A 22,223-nucleotide genomic window follows, 5' to 3' on the forward strand; every position below is an offset into this window, starting at 1 on the left:
CCTGGTTTTTTCCTTCGTTTTTTCCACACATAAATGTATTTAAAAAGGTATTTAAAACTGAAATAGAGATAATATTGATTTTTGGCACATTTCAGTGTCTATTTTGCATTACCTGTGCTTACGCTAGTCAAAAAATCTACTTTGCTTTGGATTTAAAATCGGATTAAAAATTCATTCCCGCCCGCAAATAAAGTTTTTTTTCTGTGTGAAAAACTAGGTCTGAATAGGATGGATTTTTGATTAGTTTCGAATGAAAAAACTCAGCGCTGATATTGAAATAAATTTTTTCACGTTTTGTTCCCTCGTAATTCTCAACCATCTATCGATGGTAAAACTAGAAAATTCATCCGAAATCTTTTTTTTTTCATAGATCTCACAACACAAAATATCATGCAAAAACTGATTGGATAAAAATGAAAAAATAAAAATACAGAACTAATCGGCGGTAAGAAATTGGAAAAGAAACTGATGTTATTATTATACAAGTAGCATAGCTTGTCTTTACAGTTTCTTCAAATGGCACGTTTCTGCCTATCTCCAGAATTCATGATTAAAGTGAACTTCCTTTTCGTTATAACCTAATTAATTGCCAATTTTACATTTATCATCTCTTGTAGATTATCAAAATTAAAATGGAGTTTCAAATTTTTAAGCAAAAGAAAATTGTTTGAATCATAGGAGCTTTCCATGTTTTTACAAAAAATATATAATGTTTTTGTGGTGCATTTTGGGCTTAGAAAATTATGGCTTTCGTTTATTTTAAATTCTGGCAAAGTTCTTGTTTTTCGCGATGTCAGTTTTAGCTAAGCTGCTTGTGTTGAGGACAGACGAGCTCAATGCCAGACTAGTGAAATACCAGACCAAACTCAAGGTCAGACTTGAGCAATAGAAACCTAATTAAAGGTCAACTGGTATAAAACTCAATGCACTCAGACAAGGTCAACTGGTCTGCTGGTATTTGATAAACTAATTAATTAACTGGTAATTAATTAACTGGTACTATTTGATGCTCAGTTTGTCGTGTCATTTTAAAAACACAATCTCAATTCATTCTTCAACAATCAGTATCTCTTCTCTCTCCTCAGTTGAAACCTCAGATAACTCTCAAACCTCTATCCCCTAGTCCTACTTGCTCTAACTCTGAATCTTAACAGGTTATGGGCCCAGATTTCTAAACTTTTTGATTTAATAATTATTTGATTTCTGTCAGAGTTTTTTTTAGCTTTTATCTAGCCTTTAGCAAAGCAGAGATGGACTTGAAACTGGCTGGATTCAGTGGAAAGTCTGAAGATTTTCCAGCTTGGTCGACGAAGTTTGTGGCACTGATGCATACCAAAGGCCTGTTCAGGACTGTGATGGGCAATGACGATCTACCAGAAGCTGAACCTACGCTACCTGAGAATCCGAATGCTGACCAGATGACGGCGTACAACACCAAGATGCAGGAGCGAGCTGTGCTGATCCAGCAGAGGAAAGACAACCGAAACACAGTGTGGTCACATCTAGCTCTGGTCCTGAACAACACCACACTGATGTACATCAAGAACGACTGCGTGGCTGCGGATGGCTATGGCGATGGGACGAAGGCCTGGAGACTGCTGCAAGAGAAGTTTTGCAGTGTGGAGAGGCCTACAGTGGTCAGTCTAGTAGGCCAGCTTGCGAAGCTGCGCCTAGGATCAGAGGAGGATCTCGATGACTACTTCGTTCGAAGTCAAGAGCTGATGACGCGGCTGAGTGAAGCTGGGGAAGCAATTACGGACACACTCTTCAATGCGCTCGTGATCAACGGACTGCCTGACAGCTTTGAGCATTTCGTGGTGCAGGAGAGCTTCCAGCCGGCCAAGACTTTTACAGAGCTGAGAACGAGGTTGAGGAACTATGATGACTCGAGACGAGCTCGATGTGGAGAGAAGACTGGGAATGGACACATAGCTATGCAAGCTGTGAGGAAGAAGAAAGGAGCGTCGGGTGGTGGCTGTTTTGTGTGCGGTCAGAAGGGTCATTTGGCAAGAGATTGCAGATCCAGAAGTGACAGTGGTCAATCTGGTGCTCGAGGCAGTGGCTCGAATGAAGCAAGTGGTCCAACTTCAAGGAAGCAAGGGTGCTTCAAGTGTGGACAACAAGGACACTTTGCAAGGGACTGCAAGCAGGCAAAGACAGGGTTCTTCAGTTGTTGTGCAACAACCTCAATGAAGGGAGATGATCTCATTGTGGATACGGGATGCACCGATCATGTAGTGCGCGACAAGGCTGTCTTCTCAAGCTTTGAGAAATGGGATGAGGGGACAACAGTTGAGAATCCGAACGGTACAATATCAAAGATTGAGGGCATAGGCTCGGTGGAAGTGGACATACGAGACTGTCAAGATGTGACGAGGAGCTACACTTTCCACAATGTGCTGTTTGTGCCGAGCTACAACGTGAATCTGATGAGTGTGAGCTCAGCAATAGCTAGAGGGTCTAGTTTCAGCTTTACATCAGACTCTTCTCATCTTGTGGCACCGGATGGTCGACGGCTACCAGTGAAGCAGCGCGGCAAGCTTTTCTTCCTGGAGTGCAAGTTCAAGAGGAACGCGATGACTCTAGCTACGAAAGCGAAGATGGAGACAAGTAGTGCAATGCTGTGGCACCGAAGGCTGGGGCATCTCAACAAGCATGATCTAATATCAGTTGTTGATGTCGGCGAGCTAGGGTTCTGCGAAGTGTGCACAGCTTCGAAGATGCACGAAGTAGCAATGCCAAAGAAGACAGAGAACAGGGCAACTGCAGTGGGGCAGCGGGTCTTCAGCGACATCCAGGGACCATTTGAAGTTGCGAGCATGCATGGAGCGCGCTATGCCGTGAGCTTCATTGATGACTTCAGCCGTCTGGCAGTGGTCAAGTACCTGGTTAAGAAGAGCGATACTCTTTCGAAGTTCAAAGACTTTGTAGCTGAGCACGGAACACCGAAGTGCTTGAGAACTGACAACGGAGGTGAGTATTCGTCGAATGCTTTTCGGATGTTCTGTAGAGAAATGCAGGTGAAACAGGAGTTTACAGTACCTAATACTCCGCAACAGAATGGCGTGGCAGAGAGGTACAACAGGGTGATAACTGAGATGACTCGATGTCTACTGGCCGATGCAAAGCTCTCAAAGATGTTCTGGGTACGAGCAATGTCAACGGCAGTCAGGGTTCGCAACTTGTGTCCTACATCCAGCAATGAGCATCGCATTTCATCAATGGAGATGCATTATGGGAAGCCATCGAAAGTCAACTACCTGCGAGTGTTCGGATGCCTGGCGTACTACCTGGACAGAGGAAACCGGCGGAAACTGGATCCGAAAGGCAAGAAGAGCAAGTTCATTGGTTATGACGAGGAGAGCAAAGCCTACTTGCTGATGGACCTGGAGACAAAGCGAGTGGTACGAGCAAGAAGCGTGACGTTCAATGAAGACATCATTCCAGACGACTTTCTGGTAGACAGTGAGCAGTCACAAACACTGGGTCTATCAATCGAGGGATGCATTGATGTAGAGGAAACTAGCACGAAGACCATCACTGAGTCTACCAATAAAGCGAATGATAGTGGAGCAGCAGCTTCAGTGGGGGTTACGGAAGATGACCCAGTCGAGACTGAAGAATTGGAACCACCTTCCACAGAGCCTCCAGAGCAGAGGCCAACAGAGATTCCAGAGCAGCGGTCAACTAGAACGCGGAACCCTCCCATCCGATACGGACTGGCTTACACTCATGCTTCAGTGATAGCACAAGAGCCAAGAAGCTACTTGGAAGCAGTATCTGGACCAGAAAGGGAGCAGTGGCTAGCAGCTATGGCTTTGGAGGTGCAGTCACTGAAGGCAATGGGCACCTGGACACTTGTTGATAGACCAAATTCTCGCAAGGTCATTCCTGGACGCTGGGTGCTTGCTGTGAAGAGAGATGCAATGGGACAAGTGGAGCGGTTTAAAGCCAGATACGTGGTGAAGGGTTTTATGCAAGTGGAAGGACTGGACTTCAATGAGACCTTTGCGCCAACCTGTAAACCAGAAACAAAGAGAATACTACTGGCTTTGGGAGCGCAAGATGATCTTGTACTTCATCAGATGGACGTGAAGTCAGCCTTCCTCAACTCGCCGTTAACAGAAACTGTGTATATGGAACAGCCCGAGGGGTTCAGCAGCGGGGACAACCAAGTGTGTTTGCTACAACGCAGTATCTATGGGCTGAAGCAGGCAGGAAGGGACTGGTACCAGACGCTGAGCACGTTTCTTCTGGAGACTGGTTTCACTCGAAGCACCAATGACTTCTGTTTGTTCACGATGAGGGGAATGGATGATGCTATGATCTATGTTCTAGTATGGGTGGATGATATCATCATTGGCTGCAAACTGCAAGCAGAAGTTGACAGGGTGAGGGACCGATTCACTGACCGATTCAAGATGGATGATCGCGGTCCATTAGCCTGGTTTTTGAAAATGCAGGTCAAACGGGCACCTGGTTCTGTCACTGTGAATCAGTCTCGCTACATTGAAGACTGCTTGGAGCGCTTTGGGTTGGCTGACTGCAAACCAGTAGGGACACCAGCTGATATCAGCACTCAGTTGACGAAGAAGGACTGCCCTGGAGCGGGCTCAGAAGAAGCAGTGGCAATGCAGCGTGAGGACTACAGAGGCATAGTGGGCTCGTTATTGTACATAGCCAAGCAAACGAGGCCAGACATCCTAGCTACTGTGACTCAACTTTCACGGTTTCTGGAGAATCCTGGGAGAACACACTGGGTGGCTGCTAAGAGAGTACTGCGATACCTGAAAGGAACCAAAGATCTGGAGCTGTGCTACATCAAAGATCCTGATGGGTTCAACCTTTATGGTTCAGCAGATGCTGACTGGGCTGGTGACGTTGATGACAGAAGGTCAACAACAGGCTACAGTTTTCATGTGCAGCGGTCAGGAGCAGCAATCAGCTGGAGTACCAAGAAGCAACCTACTGCAGCAATATCTACCAGCGAAGCTGAGTATCAAGCAATGGCAGCGGCTGTTCAGGAAGGCCTCTACTTACGATCCCTACTCAATGAGATGGATATGACGTGTGATGGTCCAACTGTGATCAACGAGGACAACCAGAGCTGCATCAAGATGTGCAAAAATCCCGTAATGCAGAAGCGTACAAAGCACATTGATGTCAAGTATCACTTTGTCCGAGAGCGGGTCGAGGATGGAACATTTGCGCTCGAGTACTGTCCAACCGAAAACATGGAGGCTGACTTGTTGACGAAATCCCTGAGCAAGGCAAAGGTGGATCAACATCGTCGAACGCTGATGGGTTGCAGCCTGACATTGGACAAAGCCAATTCAGCCTGAGTGGGGGTGTTGAGGACAGACGAGCTCAATGCCAGACTAGTGAAATACCAGACCAAACTCAAGGTCAGACTTGAGCAATAGAAACCTAATTAAAGGTCAACTGGTATAAAACTCAATGCACTCAGACAAGGTCAACTGGTCTGCTGGTATTTGATAAACTAATTAATTAACTGGTAATTAATTAACTGGTACTATTTGATGCTCAGTTTGTCGTGTCATTTTAAAAACACAATCTCAATTCATTCTTCAACAATCAGTATCTCTTCTCTCTCCTCAGTTGAAACCTCAGATAACTCTCAAACCTCTATCCCCTAGTCCTACTTGCTCTAACTCTGAATCTTAACAGCTTGCGGATTTTAATAGCTAAAATCGCTATTTGTTCTCTATTTGCGTTGTGCAGTTGATTATTCGCTCTAGTAAGATGGTATTATTTTGACAAAGATTGATTTGGGAAAAACATCCTCAAATTTGTTCATTTGCTTCCTGAAAGAACCTGTAAAATGGATCAGTTTTATCCACACTTAGTCTGATCAAATTGAATTCGTCTCCCATTTGAACTTTTCACAAATCCCTTTTTACAAACTATAAAATCCTTCATTGTATAGATCTATTTCGACTCAAAAAACAGGAGTTTAGAAACAGGTTTTCTTGTTGTTACGAGTAATTATGATTATGTAATGATTAAACTTTCGAACTTAAGTAAAGCTTAATCATTAAAAAATGAAAGCGTTGCATAATCAGAATCATACATATCATCTCTACAAAAAATATCAAAACAACAAAAAAATCAAAGCAATTGACATCTAAAATTCTGCCGTTTTTCTATTGTTTTCTTTTCTCTAGGTGCTTATTGGTCTTTTCAAGAACTTGACAACCTTGTCGTTTCTTTTCGGAACCTGACTACTGTGTCGTCTTAAACGTGAAAAAAAATTAAACAAAATTGGATTTTTTGAGTTCGAAAAATTGCTCTAAGCTGTAACTTATCACTTTTAATAAAAAATACTGAACTTTAAATGAATCGGAGCTACAGGTTCAAAAATTGTGTTTTTTTTTTCATACCTCAAATTGGTATGTTATTTCAGAAAATATACCGGAAAACATGAAAATTTCAATCTTGTTAAATCCAGGCTAACACAAAGACTGATGTTGCTGTTATTTTTTGTGTTCTGCTTGTTTATTTACTTTGTAGCATTACTGTATTTTGACACAATAAAATAGCACCCTTTTTCAATGCGTCAATTGTGGTAAAAACAGTCCCTTTGAACAAAGTAATAACCCAATTCTTACCTTACTTGAAAAAAGTTTAAGGAATATATCAATTTCCTTTTTACTTCAATCATGTATCCTCCATGTTATATTAAAAAACCGTGCATTAATTTTTCTTTTGTTTCTTAAAATTTTGATTTCTGAAGTGACCGCCCATTGAAAACCCTTTCTCGAACTTCAACAGTATACATTATTGGTTAAGTTTTTCTAGAGCTATTTATCAAGTTCTTTTGTATCATTTTCCTTGATATACAAAGAGTTTGCCCTTAATTTTTATTTGCGTTTGCTGTTTTCTTTTATGATTCTGACAGTCCATGCAAAACTTATTTAAATTTTTTTGAATGGTGTTACAATATTAGATATTAAAGTCTCTTATAGTTTCACAGTCCAGTAAAATCTCATTTGGTTCGTACGCTGGCATATTAATTTTTTTCCTTGTCAGCACTTTCTTCAGTCAATCAGAGAAACTCTCATGAAAAGAAGCTCTTGACTAATCAAAGAAAAAACATCAATATTAGGTTTTTTCTTTATGGAACTTTGAAAGCTCTTTGACAACACTTGGATGACGATATTACCATAATACACATTAGAACACGAAAGTCAAGTTTGATAACACAATATTACACAATGATAGGTTTATAGAACTATAGGACTTATAGGAATTATTTTATTTTTACGGTTGTACTTGTAAGCTTTTGATTAAAAAATATTGTCTTTTATCAAAACTCCCCCCCCCTTAAAAAAAAATTTCCGAGAGTAACAATTTCAGTTGGGAGCACTAACTTTAAAGCTAAAATGCACTAAAACTTAGACGAGCCCAACGCCAAAAAAAACTCAACTTTTGGTCTAAACTTGAAATGGGTCAGTTTTAAAAAAACAAATAAAGCTCTTAGGTAACAGAATGATTGATGACTGTTGGTATTTCATATTCAATCCATGTTGTTGTGATTCGGATATTTTTGTTCTACAAAATAGCACATTCGAATTAATTGGTCCGACCTTTCAGTTTTTCAAAATCATTTATCACTTATTTTTAAAAAACAAAAGCTTTTTGACCGTTTTTTAGAGAATTTTCTGATTGGCATCTGAGGTCAACATAATGCTTTTCTGTAGATATAATATTTAGCTATTTATTACAAAGAAGAAAAAAATAATGATTAAAACAATTTATAGCAAGCTTTTGTTTCCTTTTTTGAATTTGTCGCTCGAGGCCCTGATTCCGATTTTTAAACAATTTCCCTTGAAAATTGTATTATCTTATGTTCTTTTCAACTTTTCTATTTATTTGAACCAAATAGTTTCACGGTTTTGTTTTTTCAGCTAATTTGATCTGTACAGATAATTTGTTAAATGTTTCTGCTGAAAGTAACACCAAAAATTTTGTAGGAAAAATGGTATGATCTTCATCAACTCGTGAAAAATGTGGTGAAAATATGTCGATTATAAATCATATCGAGGATCTGTGAAAAGCTATCCATCCTGCCTAAGCATAGTCATTTTCTCTTTTCTCCTACAATCCAGACTGAGTTACTTTGTTGAGCCAAGCCCTTTTGTTGCGACTCAAGGTAGTTTTTTTGCGTCTATAACTTTGATGTGGTGGCACGATTGCAGCCGACCTCGGTCACACTGTGGTAGAACTGAAGCCAGAAGTCAAATGAGAGCTCCTCCTTGCTCACTATAAATGCCATGGCGGGGGAACGATTACGCGATCTAACGATCACAAAGTGAACGCCTTACCACTATGTTAAGTACTTGTGATAGATAGTTTTAACAGTTATAATAGTTCTTTAAGCAAGAAATCATAGAGGAGGTTAAAAAATTGCAGCTCTGATTATATCGAATTTATGAAGTCTTTATTACAACTTTGGCATGAGTTAGGCACAGTTAATCCTTTTTTTTTCAACTCGAAGCTACGAATTTATGTCACATTTGAAGTTGTCTTAGTATTTTACAAAAAAAGGCACTTCTTTTTTAATGCCGATAACGGTTTTCGGCATTAGGAACTAAGTGCCAGTATTTGCTTAGATTACTAAAGCAATTTCAAATCAAAACATGAAAGATGGTTACTGCGCAAGAAATTTTTTTTTTCTAAATAAGTTTCTTTTCTTCAAATAAGTTTCAGTTTTAATACGTGATGTGATTTGAAATAAAACCATATTAAAATTAATTGACATTAGACATAATCGACAACATTTGTCTTTAGAAAAAAGAATGACAAAAAGCAAAATGTTACGAAAATGTTTTAGAGTTACTATACTACTACCAATGAAGCATTAAATTATACTGCAAAAACTAGTTTTCTTTTAAAAAACTAGCTTTTATAGCTAAAAATCTGAAAAAAAATCTAATTTTTTGTATAATAATTGCTACTCTAGTGCTTTAATTTGCTAGAAATTGAATTAGAAATCAAAAACTTTAAACCTGATTTTGCTGTAAGAATTACATTTCCATGTTGTATTCTTCCAGTGACCTAAAATTCAAAAAACCTGTTATATCACTCATTATCATAATCAGTATTCAACTAAATTTGAACTTATTTCATTTTAATTTTCTACTTGAGTTTATTTTGTTGAGGTACTTTGGGTACTTGAGGTGAAACAACAAAATTGAAGTTGTTTTTCCTGGAATTTTTCCGTAACTTCGCGGTTTTGAAAGATTCCGTCGAAACCCTCGAAAAATTATTTTCGCTGCACCAAAAAATTAAGGCGTAAAATTGATACTCTCAGATTTTCTTAGAAAACCGAAGCAAAAATACGGCAATCTACCGTACTCTTGGTGCTGATTTTGCACAATTTTAGCAATTCGCACTATTTTTGAAGAAAAAAGATGCTTATCAGAAGGACATTTTTGTTTCGGCAATTCATTATTTGAAAAAATCTTCTTCTTGCCCTTTTTTAAAGTTGAATTTTGTTGCAAACGTTTTTTTCTAATATAGTTTATTTAGAAATTTCTGCGGTGTCCTTCTGCGGCTATTTTTTAAGAATTTCGATTTTCAAGCTTGAAGTAGCGTATTTTATTCAGTTTAAATCTATTAAAAAGAAACTAGAAAAGAATCAAAAAAAGTAAGAAAAGATGTTGTTCGGGATTTTTTTTGTCGTTCATGTGGATTATAAAGAAAATAAAAACAATAGTTTAATGCAAATAATTGTTAATTATAAATTACCTCTATTTTTATATTTTAAATATTTTTTAATTGATGCGCGCCCTGGATTTTTATAGATATTGATCATTAATGATAAAATATTAGTAACTGTCTCCATAAACCCTGTAGAAAATGTATAACAATAGATCACAAATTGATTTTCGTTTTTTATTAAAAAATGAATAAACTCTTTATAATAATTTTTTTTTCTAAATTTCGCATTTTGCATCTCTTAGCATCTTTTTTTTTATTTTTTACACGTTGAATTACACACGTTGCAATATTTATATTGGTAATTAATTTTTGCTCTCGAAATTTTTAATTTATTTGTTAACATGTTCTTCTTTTTTTTCTTCAATAAATTTTTCTTTTTTATTGATAGATTGTTTCACTTTTTCTAAGCTTTTGCTTTACCATTAGCCTTTTATCCCTCCAAAAATGCCCTCTGGCCCACTTATACTATTTTGAGGAACTTGGTGGGAAAAAAATAATTTTGTGTTTTATTTTCAAGTTTGACATGTTTAGAATTGAAGTACACCCTACGTGCATATCGTTTTTTCAACAAATTGCAAAATTTCCGCTTTACTGTTTTTAGTTATGCAAAAATTGTTACTAACTGTTGGAAGATGTCAGAGAAAAAATAATAGCTGGATGCTGGGCAAGTAGAACAAGATTTCCAACCACGATAAAAAGAATAAAAATCATTAGTTTATCTGACAATAGGTTCCCCCCCTCCAAAAAAGAATTTTTTTTCTGAAGGAAAAACTTCAAAACTAGCTTTACTGACTGAAGCAAAACTAACACTTCACGGTTAAGCTTGAATCAAAGGCTATTATAAGATCTACTCTTGCTGTATTTGCTCGAAATTAGAATAGAGCTCAAAATATTGACCAGTTTTTTTCGACATTGAGACTATTTATTTTCAAGTTTAGAACTGAAGTAGACCGTACGTGCATATCGTTTTTTCAACAAATTGCAAAGTTTCCGCTTTACTGTTTTTAGTTATGCAAAAATTGTTACTAACTGTTGGAAGATGTCAGAGAAAAAAATATTAGCTGGATGCTGGGCAAGTAGAACAAGATTTCCGACCACGATAAAAAAAATAAAAATCATTAGTTTATTTGACAATAGGTCCCCCCCCTCCAAAAAAGAATTTTTTTTTCTGAAGGAAAAACTTCAAAAACTAGCTTTACTGACTGAAGCAAAACTAACACTTCACGGTTAAGCTTGAATCAAAGGCTATTATAAGATCTACTCTTGCTGTATTTGCTCGAATTAGACTAGAGCTCAAAAATATTGACCTGTTTTTTTTCGACATTGAGACTATTTATTGAAAAGTTTTGAATAGCATTTGAATCACGACTGACAAAAACGATACCTTAGTATTATATATAATTCAACCTTTTCTAATAATTATTTCTGGTTTCTAAATTTGCGAGGAAAAAAAGAAAAAGAAGAAACTAAAACACACCCGAATAAAAAGTTCCTGTACATTTTCAATAGTCAGAACGGAACAGTAAAATGAAAAAAAAACTGCGTTATATGAATTCTTAATGTTTTGAAATTTCTTTGAATTTCGAGAAAATAATGGATTATAATCGATACATAAACCATTTCATTGTCCGAGGGCGACAGGGCGACATGGGAGTCATTCATATTGACAACTTTTTAGTATACGAAATCCCTTATAATCTTTTTTTTCCACTTAACTTAGTTGCGGTGTTTTTTTGACATGACAAACCTCTTTACTATAACTGGCGGTTTGAGAAGATTACTGCATTTTAATCGGTTTTGCATAATAATGGCTCGCTTAATTTCCGCTATTTATACGCTGATACATAATACATAGCCTCTGCAGCTGCTGCTCAATGTATACTTCTCAGGTAGATTTGAAAGGCTCCGTAATTATTGATTTTATTTCAATCAAAAAGTACTTCTCGGTTTCAGTACTTTTCAACCGAATTGGGATTCCGCACCACTTAACTTTATAACATCTAAGTTTTTTGAAACTTTTGAATATCTGTTTTTTTGATTAATTTGACAAAAAGCATTTTTACTTGAGCTGTTCTAAAAATTTTCTCCCATTTCTATACTCGGGGGGGGGGGGGGGCGGCTACTACAGTTATTAAGGAAGGGGGAGTAAAAAAGAGTTTCGTTAGAGTAGCTCTCTCCAATTATTGGCCTTTCTCAAAAAAAAGGATACCTAGTGACGAATATCCACCCCTCATGAAGGACTAATTCATCGGTTAAGCATTTGCGAGTTTTGAAATTCATTATGAACACCCCCCCCTTCAAATCTTTGCAGTGAGGTGTGAAAGTAGTGAACAAGAGTGAAAATATGCTTTGTAAACAAATTGGCTGTCACGTGTTGAGTTGTCTACTCTGCTAGTTCGATATTTTTTTTGGTATTAAGTAAGATGTTTGGTGTAATTTATTCCACCCTGTTTGTATACAACAAGACTTATATCAGGCATTGTCTGGACACTTCTAAATGCAACCCTGATTTACAATTGTCACTTTTCTTGCTCCTGTATCCTAACTGAACTAAGCTGAAGAAGTAATCAATCAACCAACTGTCATTGAAATGCATATGTGAGCAACTATTTTTAGGGAAATCAAATACCTTTTCATTTTAGTCGACAGGTTTACTACATTTTGCTTTTCAAAGAAGTCATTCTTTCAAGTTATTGGTAATATTTCAAGTTTTTTTTGTATTATGAATCAGTTCTACGTCTTTTTTTTTATGCCGGTTGCATAAAAATAACATTTTTTTTTTCATAATATGCTCTGTTGAGAAATACATTTTATCATTGGGAGTCAAAATTTCTATCTTTTTTTCTGACTTGTCCATTAGGTAACTCGTTGTTGTTTTGACACTGAATGAAAATTAGCTCGACTAAAATTGGAAAAAAATTAAATACTCTTATTATTATATGCAGAAAGTAGTTTAATGAGGTGAAAAAACCTGGTATCATTATTGATTGAATTGTTGGCATAAAACCTACAGTTTTCATCATGATTACAGCTTTCGGGATTTGTTTATCACAAATTCTACATTTTTTTTATTTGAACAAATAATTGACTTGATAATTCCCCTCTTCAAAAAACCACTTCAAACAAATTTTATTCCTACTTTTTTTTATTGCCATGGTTTTTGAGGCAGTTTTTTTGTTCAGATAAATTGAAAAGAAGAGATGGTAATTTAATTGGAAAGCTCAAATTTGAGCTACAGCAAAGCATGTCAGCTTAACATAAAATTTTTTTGAAGAAGTGTTTGCGAAAAGGAAGTTCTTTATATTGTTAAAAAAAGGTTTTTATTATTTCAATCCTATAGTATAAAATTTTTTGTAGAATTACTAAAATGATGATATTTCTGAACTACAACAGATTGTTTTATCGGACATGCCTGAAGTTACCTTTATTCGGTCCTTCCGTACAGAAAATTTCTTCTGTTTATTCAAATACAAGTCGCTCATATTAAACAAGAAGCTACAAACTGCTAATTCTGTGAAAAATCGACATGTTTATTTGATGTTTCCCTCATAATTTTTGATTTTTCATTCTGGAGACCATCTTTTGTATACATGTCGTCTTAAATTCTTTAGTCGAACGTTGCTAAATGAATTGATAGAAACAGTCTTAAATTTTAAAGAAAAACTCTTAAAAAAGAGTATCGTTAAACCGATTTGACCTTTGACCCTTGTTAGTTATCACTCTTGCAAATGCGGCCTGATGATTATTTTGTTATTAATAATGTTCATTCGCATTTTCTCCGAAGTTTTTTCTGAATCTCAGCTTTATTTGAACCCGAGAAAAAACTATGAACTCATCCCTGAGTCCTTATCGCTATTTGCATCATCAAATTCATTATCGTCCGATAAGTTCTCGAAAGTGAATCATATCAGAAACAGGCGTGCAAGTTCAAAAAAACTGGTTAACGTCCAGAAAAGCTCGATGAACGAGGAAAAATTTACAAACCATGAGTTAGTTGAGGTGTTTAAAGAAATATCAATATTGAACAATCCTTTTAAAGCGCCTCGTGATATCGAAGTCAGTGGAATCACTCAGAACTCGGCGACCATCTGCTGGAAGCAACCGGCACAAGGGGGTCCAATGCGGGAGTTCCAGATAGTGCTGAGCGTGAAAGACGATGACTCGCTGAACAAGTTCGAGTATCTCAGTTTGGATGAGTCTCAGGATCCGGAAGACGAGAGGAATCTGTGCAAACAGTTCACACTTCTTGAACCAGGAGTGGGCTACGAAGTGTCTGTGGTGGGAAAAGGCAGCCCATTTGCGTACAAGGAACAGGACATGTTCTACTTCAAAACACGCGAAAATCGTAAGTAACTACACACAATTTCATGTTCTGTTTTCTTTTCATAATTTTTGTATCAATAGAGTTTTCAGTATGAGTTTTCAATAGAGGCGATGTTCTGAAATTGTTAGTGAAAAAAATTTTCAGGAATCGTCAGAACATTTTTGTAGATGAATCCAATAAGCTCATTAACCTTGGTTAAAAGTTTCCAATAAGTGTCTAAAAATGTTTTTTTTTTTGGCCAAAATTGCGATCAAAAAATTTTGCATTGAGCGAGTATTTTCAGTGTTTCTGGATAGACTACAGATTGAATTTTTGTCAATAGTCATGCTAAAAAAATTCGGAACAAAATTTAGATTTTTTTTTATATTTCCCTTCTAGATTTGCGCTACTCGCTATTCATTCACAAGGCAAATCCCTGACAATCTGGCTGATAATTTTCTCAGTAATTTTTGTTTACTAGAATTGGTTTTCCAACAACAAAATATACTTCAGGTGGGATCGAGTGATATAATAACAAACAGAAGCTTTTTCAATCGTGATCAGGGGCGGGTTTAGGTGAACGACCTTTCTCTTCAGGGAATCGACCCACTGCCTACCCAAAGGATCCCCCTATGGTCCTATAGTACTAATTTAGGAAATCTAATTTTGTCTCATCGACACGAATTTTTTTAAAAGCTACAATAAAGACTAATTTCATGGAGGAGCGCATACCGATAAAACGCGGTATTTGGTAAAAACTGTCCAAAAAGTGCCTGAAAACGCTTTTTTACCTTTTCTCCAATAATTTGCCTGAAGCAAAGAAAATTTGGTCAAAATGGGGTCTTTATAGTGATTTGGGAATGCGCAGCACAATCAATTTGGTCGACCTAAAAAAAGGTAGACAAAATTTTCGAAAAGAAAAGTTTTTGACACACCCCCAGAGAAAATTGTAAATCCGCCCCTGATCTTCATTCTGATTCCAAAAAAAATCAAAATACTTGGCTCAGTGTCAATATTATCAGCCAACAGGGGCGGATTTTGTATTTTCTAGCGAGAAAGGCGAGTTTTCAAAACAATTTCGAAAATTTATGTGGATCTTTATTTTTTTAGGTCAACCAAATTGATTTTTTGATCTCTCCCAAAGCACTAAAAGCTCCTTTTTTGGAGCGCTGCTCAGATAAAGGCCAAAAAATGCATTTATTTAAGGATTTTTGGACAATTTAGACCGAAAAGTTGCGTTTTTTTGGCGCTTGCTCTCCCCTCAAAGTGTAAATTGGCGCAAAGGCTGCTTCAGAAAAATCTTTGTGTCAGTCAGCCAGTACCAAAGAGGGATCGTTTGGGTAGTCAAGGGGCCGATTCCCTTATTGCCATTGTCAAACTTTCGTTTTAAATTTACTTTTTTTGAATTATTTAACATTAATCAAGGTGGTTGGAACGTTCTGTGCTCCTTTCTCAGCAACCGGTAGTCCTTGTGTATATAAAATAATTTGCAAAAACTTTGGTCGGAATAATTTGCGCTGCATTTGCAGCATTCAAATGTTGTTGTTGCTTTCTTTCGATAGGAAACAAACGGAATATTTGTGCTCGTGGTGGTTTTTTTTTTCTATTTCGCTAGCCATTTTTGACAATTTTTGCATCAGTCTAAAGATATTTATTTTTTGAGTTTAAATTTGAAAGGGTATTTCAGTTTTGATCATTTTTTGTGAAACAATGAGGGTTAAAGATTGCCATTTTGCCAATTTGGGACAATTAACGGGCGATACCTTTCGCACTTTTAACGCGTAAGTGGAGAATTAATCCGTCTTAGAAATTGTTCCAAATTGGTTGAAAGAAGCTTATTTGCCATAATTCATATGTTACTAGGAGCGAAATCTATCACTTTGTAACTTTTTAGTTATGGCAAATAAGCTTCAGAAAGCTTATTTGCCACAACTGATTCGTTACTAAGAATGAAATCTATCACTTTGTTTTTTTATATGGCGTGTGGGGGGATGAGTTTCCCAAAAAAATCTAACATTAGAAAAAAATACATTTTTATTACATTTAATTTTTTCATGTTTTCACTGCTCCATAGACCTTAAAAGTCAGTCGAAACATTCAGGGCTTCGCCCTGATACGAGCATTTTCTTACAATATTTGATATATTCCCACAATGGATTACTTTTCATCAGATTTTTCTTAGCAATATCTGAAAGTGTTAAAGTGAAATGATGAACGAATTGAATAAAAATAGCTGTCAATTAGTCAATTTTCTGATAAGAGGTCTACGGAGCACTTTTAAATAGAATCAGATGGGCATTTGTCATTATTGGTACAGTTTTTGACACTCCTAATTGCTTCTAAAAGGTAAAGAATTTTTTAAAAAGGAAATTCATTTCAGATAATTTAGTCTGAGGAAAAGAAAAAACAATAGAATTTTCCCACTTCATTTTTTCGAAAATGACTCCCTGTTTGATGAAAAATCCTTGTTTGATGTGCGAAGCGTGGCGTGATTATTAAATTGATGGAGAACGCGCCACTTATTAAATTGACGGAGAGAGCGCAAAAAAATTCAGACATCATCATAAGCGGTTTGAATTATTGATTACTGTCAAGTCCATGTTTCCAATATTTGTTTTTTTTTGCTTAGCGCTACAATGCTTTTGAGAAACAAAATGAAAAATGAAAATGAACTTTTGTATAATCGTTTCTTCCGAAATAAAAACTTAAACATTGTTTTTTCATATATTTTTAGAAAAAATAATTATTAAAAGATTTAGTTGCCGACTGCTCTTCAACATTTGAAGAAGAAATTTTGCTGAGAAATTTGATGAAATCTTTGAATTCAGCTTTGAAGAACATTTATTCGCCGCTCACGTTTTAATCGGACGAAATATATGACAACATTTTTGTCTCGTATTTCGTAAGAAAAATTAGAATTGGGGTGATTTTGCCCACTTAATCCAGCAGTTTGTTGCGCTTACGTGAAAAGCTCTTTCAAAAGCTTCAGTCTTTATTTATGAAAATGAAATCCTAATACGATTTATTTGCCATCCAGAACAAAAAAAAACTGAATTCAAACAAAACAGCTCGTATCAGGGCAAAGCCCTGCTCCGACTGCCTTTTAGGGCCTATAGAGCAGTAAAAGACATGAAAAAATAAAATGAAAAATGATAAAATGCTTTTTTTAATTTGAGATTTTTTGTGAAAATCATCACCCACACGCCATATAAAGTACAATATTATAGATTTCACTCCTAGTAAGAAATCAATTATGGCAGATAGGCTTTCTTCAACCAATTTGGAACGATTTCTAAGACGGATTAAATCTCCGCTCAAGCGTTCATAGCGCGAAATAAATCGCGCATTTTTTGTCCCAAATTGGCCAAAATGGCAATTGTTAAACCCCTTAACTTTACAAGAATGATCAAAGGTAAAAAATATTTATTGAAAGTTAAGCTCAGGACATTAATCCCTTTTGAATGATATTTAAAAGTTGCGTCAAAAATTGCTAGTTAAAAAGTCGAATATTTTCTGAAGAAAAAACCACCCCAAGCACAAATATTCCGTTACTTTTGATACAAAAGTCGGAACAAAAATTGATGAAGTTGATACAAATAATTGTGACAAACATCTCCTCAAACGCTATATTAAATACAAAGTGATATATTCCGCATTTAGCAATTAGTAAAAAGACCGAAGAGCATGCCTCAATCCATTTTGGAATGATTTCTAAGATGGAATAAATTCCGCACCGATTTTTCATGGATAAAAATTGATATACATGATTATGCTGACTAAAAAGTTGTCTATACAATCGATTATCACGGCAAAATTAGGCAACGTAATGGATTTTTATTCCACTTTAATCGATTGTTTTCGAAAAATAAAAATCAAGTGATATCCATTATAATCGATTATAATCCATTTTTGTTTTCAAAATGATGAATTATTTTTGTACAAAAAAATACATAAAAATTGATTAAATTCTGTAAATGATGACTTCACATTTTGCATTTCTCTGCAAAACTCGAACGAACACGTTCATTCAGGGGCGGCCAATTTGTAGTAAATTTTAATATGTAGTAGTTTTCCAAAAAGTGCCCAAAAACGGCATTTTTGTCCACAATTTTTTCAAGAAAATTGCCTAAAATGCTGAATTTTGGTGAAAAAACGTTTTTTTTTAGTATTGTGGGAGTGATTGGAAAACCAAAATGGCCGACCTGAAAAAAGTCAACAAGTTTTCGAATTTTTTGCAAGTCCATTCTCCCAAGCCCCACCCCCCACATGTTCTCCGCCCAAACCACTTCAACCCCCCATACACACATTTACCCATACTACACAATTATCTATTCAGTTGCGGATTGGCGAATAAAATTCAATTAAACTAATAACAAAAATACGTGACTTTTTAGAAGTTTTCATAAACGCAATTGAAATTAGGAAAAAGCTAAAATTTAGCGAGAAAACAAATAAACGAACTTAAATTTAACATTATTGTGAAAATAAAGAAAACAGCACACCAAAGATTTTAATATGGATTATAATCCATTATAATCGATTAAAATTGACTATTTTTTTTTTGATAAAGTTTTTTGAAAATAAGGTGAAAATAATCGATTATAATTGATTGTAATAGATTATATTGCGATTTTATCGCTAAAAAATAGTATCATTATAATTCATTTTTAATCAATTCTAATCGATTATTTTTGGTATTTTATAGAGACTGACAATAAAATCCCAATAGAATCGGTTTTTATTCATGAAATTTCATTGCGCGATCTCCGCTTACGCGTTAATAGCGCGAAAGGTATCGCTCGTTATTGTCAATCTTTAAATCACCATAAGTTTACGAAAAAAGATCACAGGTGAAATGTTTTTTCAATTTTAGGCTCAAGACAACAATACTATTTGAATGATAAGAAAAATTACGTCAAAAATGGCTAGTTAAAAAGTCGAAACATGTCTGAAAAAAAAAACCACCCGAGCACAAGTATTCCGTTTCTTTCGTTACAAAAGTCGGAACAAAAAGCTAGTGGGCTATTTTTTGCAGCGTTTAGATTATTCTGGCCCACAAAATGCGTCTATTTGGTGTATACTGGCGTCAACGCTCTATAATGGCGTCAATTTGGTGTATATGGGCGTTTTTTTTAGAAAAAAGGGTTATATTGAACAAAAACTTTGAGTGACCAGGGGGTCATATCGCTTAGAGGGAGTAGACGTCTTCATTCCCGCACCTCACACTAAAATTCACTTTTGCCTTCTCCTTAAATCTGATTCGGATTAACTCTAGTTTTATAACTCTGTTTTTTTAATATTAATGTATGTTAACCACTAGAATCAAATCTGAATTTTTGTTGTATTTTTGTATCACAAGATGGTATCAAAGTATTCTATTTCGCGGAAGGTGGGATGATACATCCGTAGATCAATCTTTTCAACGTTTCCGCCCTCTTAGAAATTCCACGTGTCAAGCGGAGCATTTACGTTGGACCTGGAGCTTTTTTTTTCATTTCTGTTCATCTTTTTTCCTAAATGTTTACAACTACGATCGTCATAAATTTTTCTTCTTCAAACTTGCTCACCGCTCTGTAAGACTAAACAACTTTTTTTCACAAATTTCAGTGCAACTTTTTTCAGTTAGAAATATTATTCACACTTTTTTCCATTCTTTTCACAGTTTTTTAATGCTGATCGGGCGTTCTCAGACATAATTAGCAGTGAAGAGTTGTTTCCGGACTAAGTTGTAAAATGACCCTGTAACACGGTGCAATTTGACGCTTTGGGAGGACGCGACATTTCTCATTTCCCTGCCTCCAAAATACCCACATTTATAGCTATCCTTTTATTATTGAAAGATTTTTTTAAAAATGGTTGTGGGAGGCAGCAAATAATAGCTAAAAACAAACAATGTGTATCCTTATTTGTCATTTTAATCTTTGTTTTTTTTGCCTCAGCCGCTGCTAATTGTTCACAGAGGCTTTGTACTATTTGATAATGAGGTTCAGAATTTTTTTGATTAGGATCTTTTCAAATAAAATAATTTTGTTCCTGGGGGCTTCTAAAATTGAGGGAGTTATTATCTGATATTTTTTAAAATTGAATTCTATGAAACGAGGAAACGAACGTCAAAGATTTAGGGATTATCTTCCTATTTTTAGTTTTTTTTGCCATTATTCATCCCAGATATTAAAAAAAAGTATCCACGATTTATCTTTTTAAACAGTTTTGTGTGTTTCAAATTCCATTTATGGTAATAAATCATACAGTCAGCAATATGGGTTGAAAATTATCTGAGGCTTCTGAAACTGGTGAACCAACTCGAGATTTTATGGGCAACGTTAGAATTGAAAATAGAAGTATCAGAATGAATATCAGATAGCTGTAAACAAAAATTCAAATTTTGGTCATCAGATAATTTTCTGACACCGTTCAAAAAACTTCCCTGAGTAATTTGGGTTGTGAGCTGCACGCCATCTTTCGATCTGGTTCGGTCTGGTTCTTCGAGACTCAATCGGGTCCTTGATCGGGGCTTGTTGAGTTTGAAAAGTTTTAGAGTACATCAACTAAATCAAATCAAACTAAATAACTACTTTTTTAAACACACACGCAGGAAGTTGAAAGTTTAGTTTTACCTTTCAAATCTTAGCTTTTTGTTTCGACTTTCGAAGAAAGAATCGAATTGTAAGCAGTTAATTGTTTTTATTAACTCCATACATGACTCAAATTGCAACACGTAATTTTGTTATTATCAACCTGCAATTCATAGTTTTGCCAATATTTAAACCAAAAACAATTCGAGACCAATTAAAGGGCAGTCGGAACATTCAAGGCTTTGCCCTGTTTTGACCAGCCTTGTTTGTGTTTCGTTGAAAAACAAAGAAAAAAAAGAAGTGCGAAATTGTTTGTTAAATGATGCTGTTGTGTTTGTTTATTAGCCTGCTCCAGCCACAAGTGTGCAAATGGGGAGTGTACAGTGACGGGGGAGGAGGAGGACTCGTTCAACTGCATGTGTTTCATGGGCTACTACGGCACCTCCTGCGATATGTTTAACCCCTGTGCCAGGAAAGGGATCTTTTTTGCCTACCCCCCCCCCCCCCCCCCCCCCTATCTCTCTCTCTCTCTCTCTCTCTCTTCGGTAACGAATTGCCACCCCTATTATGAACTAATTCGAAGGTTAAGCGTGTATTAATTTTGTAACGAATCTCCGCTCTTTTGAAAAGGGCGGGGGGTAGTTAACCAGATCTCAAGAAAGTACCAGTGGTGTTGATGATACCTTTCTATAATGCCCCATGGACCTGCATTTTTCAATAGATTTTAAAAAGTATACACAATGGCAAAATGAAGAAAGAACACTTATGGAATAATACATGTATTCTATGTGAGACGTCACAAATAGAAACGGAAGGTGCTTAGACTTTATTGACAGCCATTGTTAGATCCGCTTTGATTCGCAGTAGCCCCCCCCCCCCCCCACAATTACAAAAGGGGGAGATTCGTTGCATTTTGTACAAAGTTCACATATGCGTAACCGCTGAATTGTAGTTTTTTATAGGAGTGGCAATTCTTTACTAGGTTATCAAAGGGTAAAAGTAGTTAACAAGATACACGGAGTAATATAATTTATATTTTTAGGAAACCGTGCGGAGAATTCGAGTGCTTCAACACCACTGAAGGCCACTTCTCCTGCGCCTGCCCGGACGGGAGGAGCACCACTGACCCCGTGGACTGTCTCAACACAGACCCCTGTGCCAATCACAAGTGCCAATGGGGGGAGTGTGTCCCTACCAATCCTGATGATGATGAAGGTCAGTAGTGCTACCAACGGAGAAAAGGAGGATTGTGGCTGTGAGGGGGCAGGGCTGTTCTGGAGTGGGGGTATTGGTTGGTTTTGGTTCTGGGGGCGGGGGATTAGTGGATGTTTTTGCGATGTTTTCTCTTTCAGTGTCAACTGGGTGCCGTTTTGGTCCAATTGTAAGACGACCCTTTCCACAAAAAGTTTAACAAAGTGTTTCTAAAAGCGCGTTTGTAAAAAAAAACAATTTGAATAGTCAGAGAACGAAAGTTGCATTTTCCTTGACTTCTTTTCAACTGAGACAAGAAAACAAATTAATTGATCTGATCGAATAATGAAAGTAGATTAGTTTGATACGAAACTCTAATTTAAGGTTGAAATTAACACGGGTTAATCAAT

At 36.3% G+C, this 22,223-nt stretch overlaps 1 protein-coding gene across 1 annotated transcript in view; it reads left to right on the top strand.

Moving 5' to 3' along the window:
* Positions 1-22,223, top strand: part of LOC134839684 (neurogenic locus notch homolog protein 1-like) — a 156,576-nt gene that overhangs the window by 80,320 nt on the left and 54,033 nt on the right. The window contains exons 4-6 of the mRNA XM_063855306.1: positions 13,784-14,089; positions 20,968-21,092; positions 21,663-21,837. Coding sequence (XP_063711376.1) covers positions 13,784-14,089; positions 20,968-21,092; positions 21,663-21,837 — 606 coding nt within the window. The remainder of the gene's footprint in view (positions 1-13,783; positions 14,090-20,967; positions 21,093-21,662; positions 21,838-22,223) is intronic.

Source organism: Symsagittifera roscoffensis, chromosome 2, assembly GCF_963678635.1.
Source record: "Symsagittifera roscoffensis chromosome 2, txSymRosc1.1, whole genome shotgun sequence".
Lineage (NCBI taxonomy): Eukaryota > Metazoa > Xenacoelomorpha > Acoela > Convolutidae > Symsagittifera > Symsagittifera roscoffensis.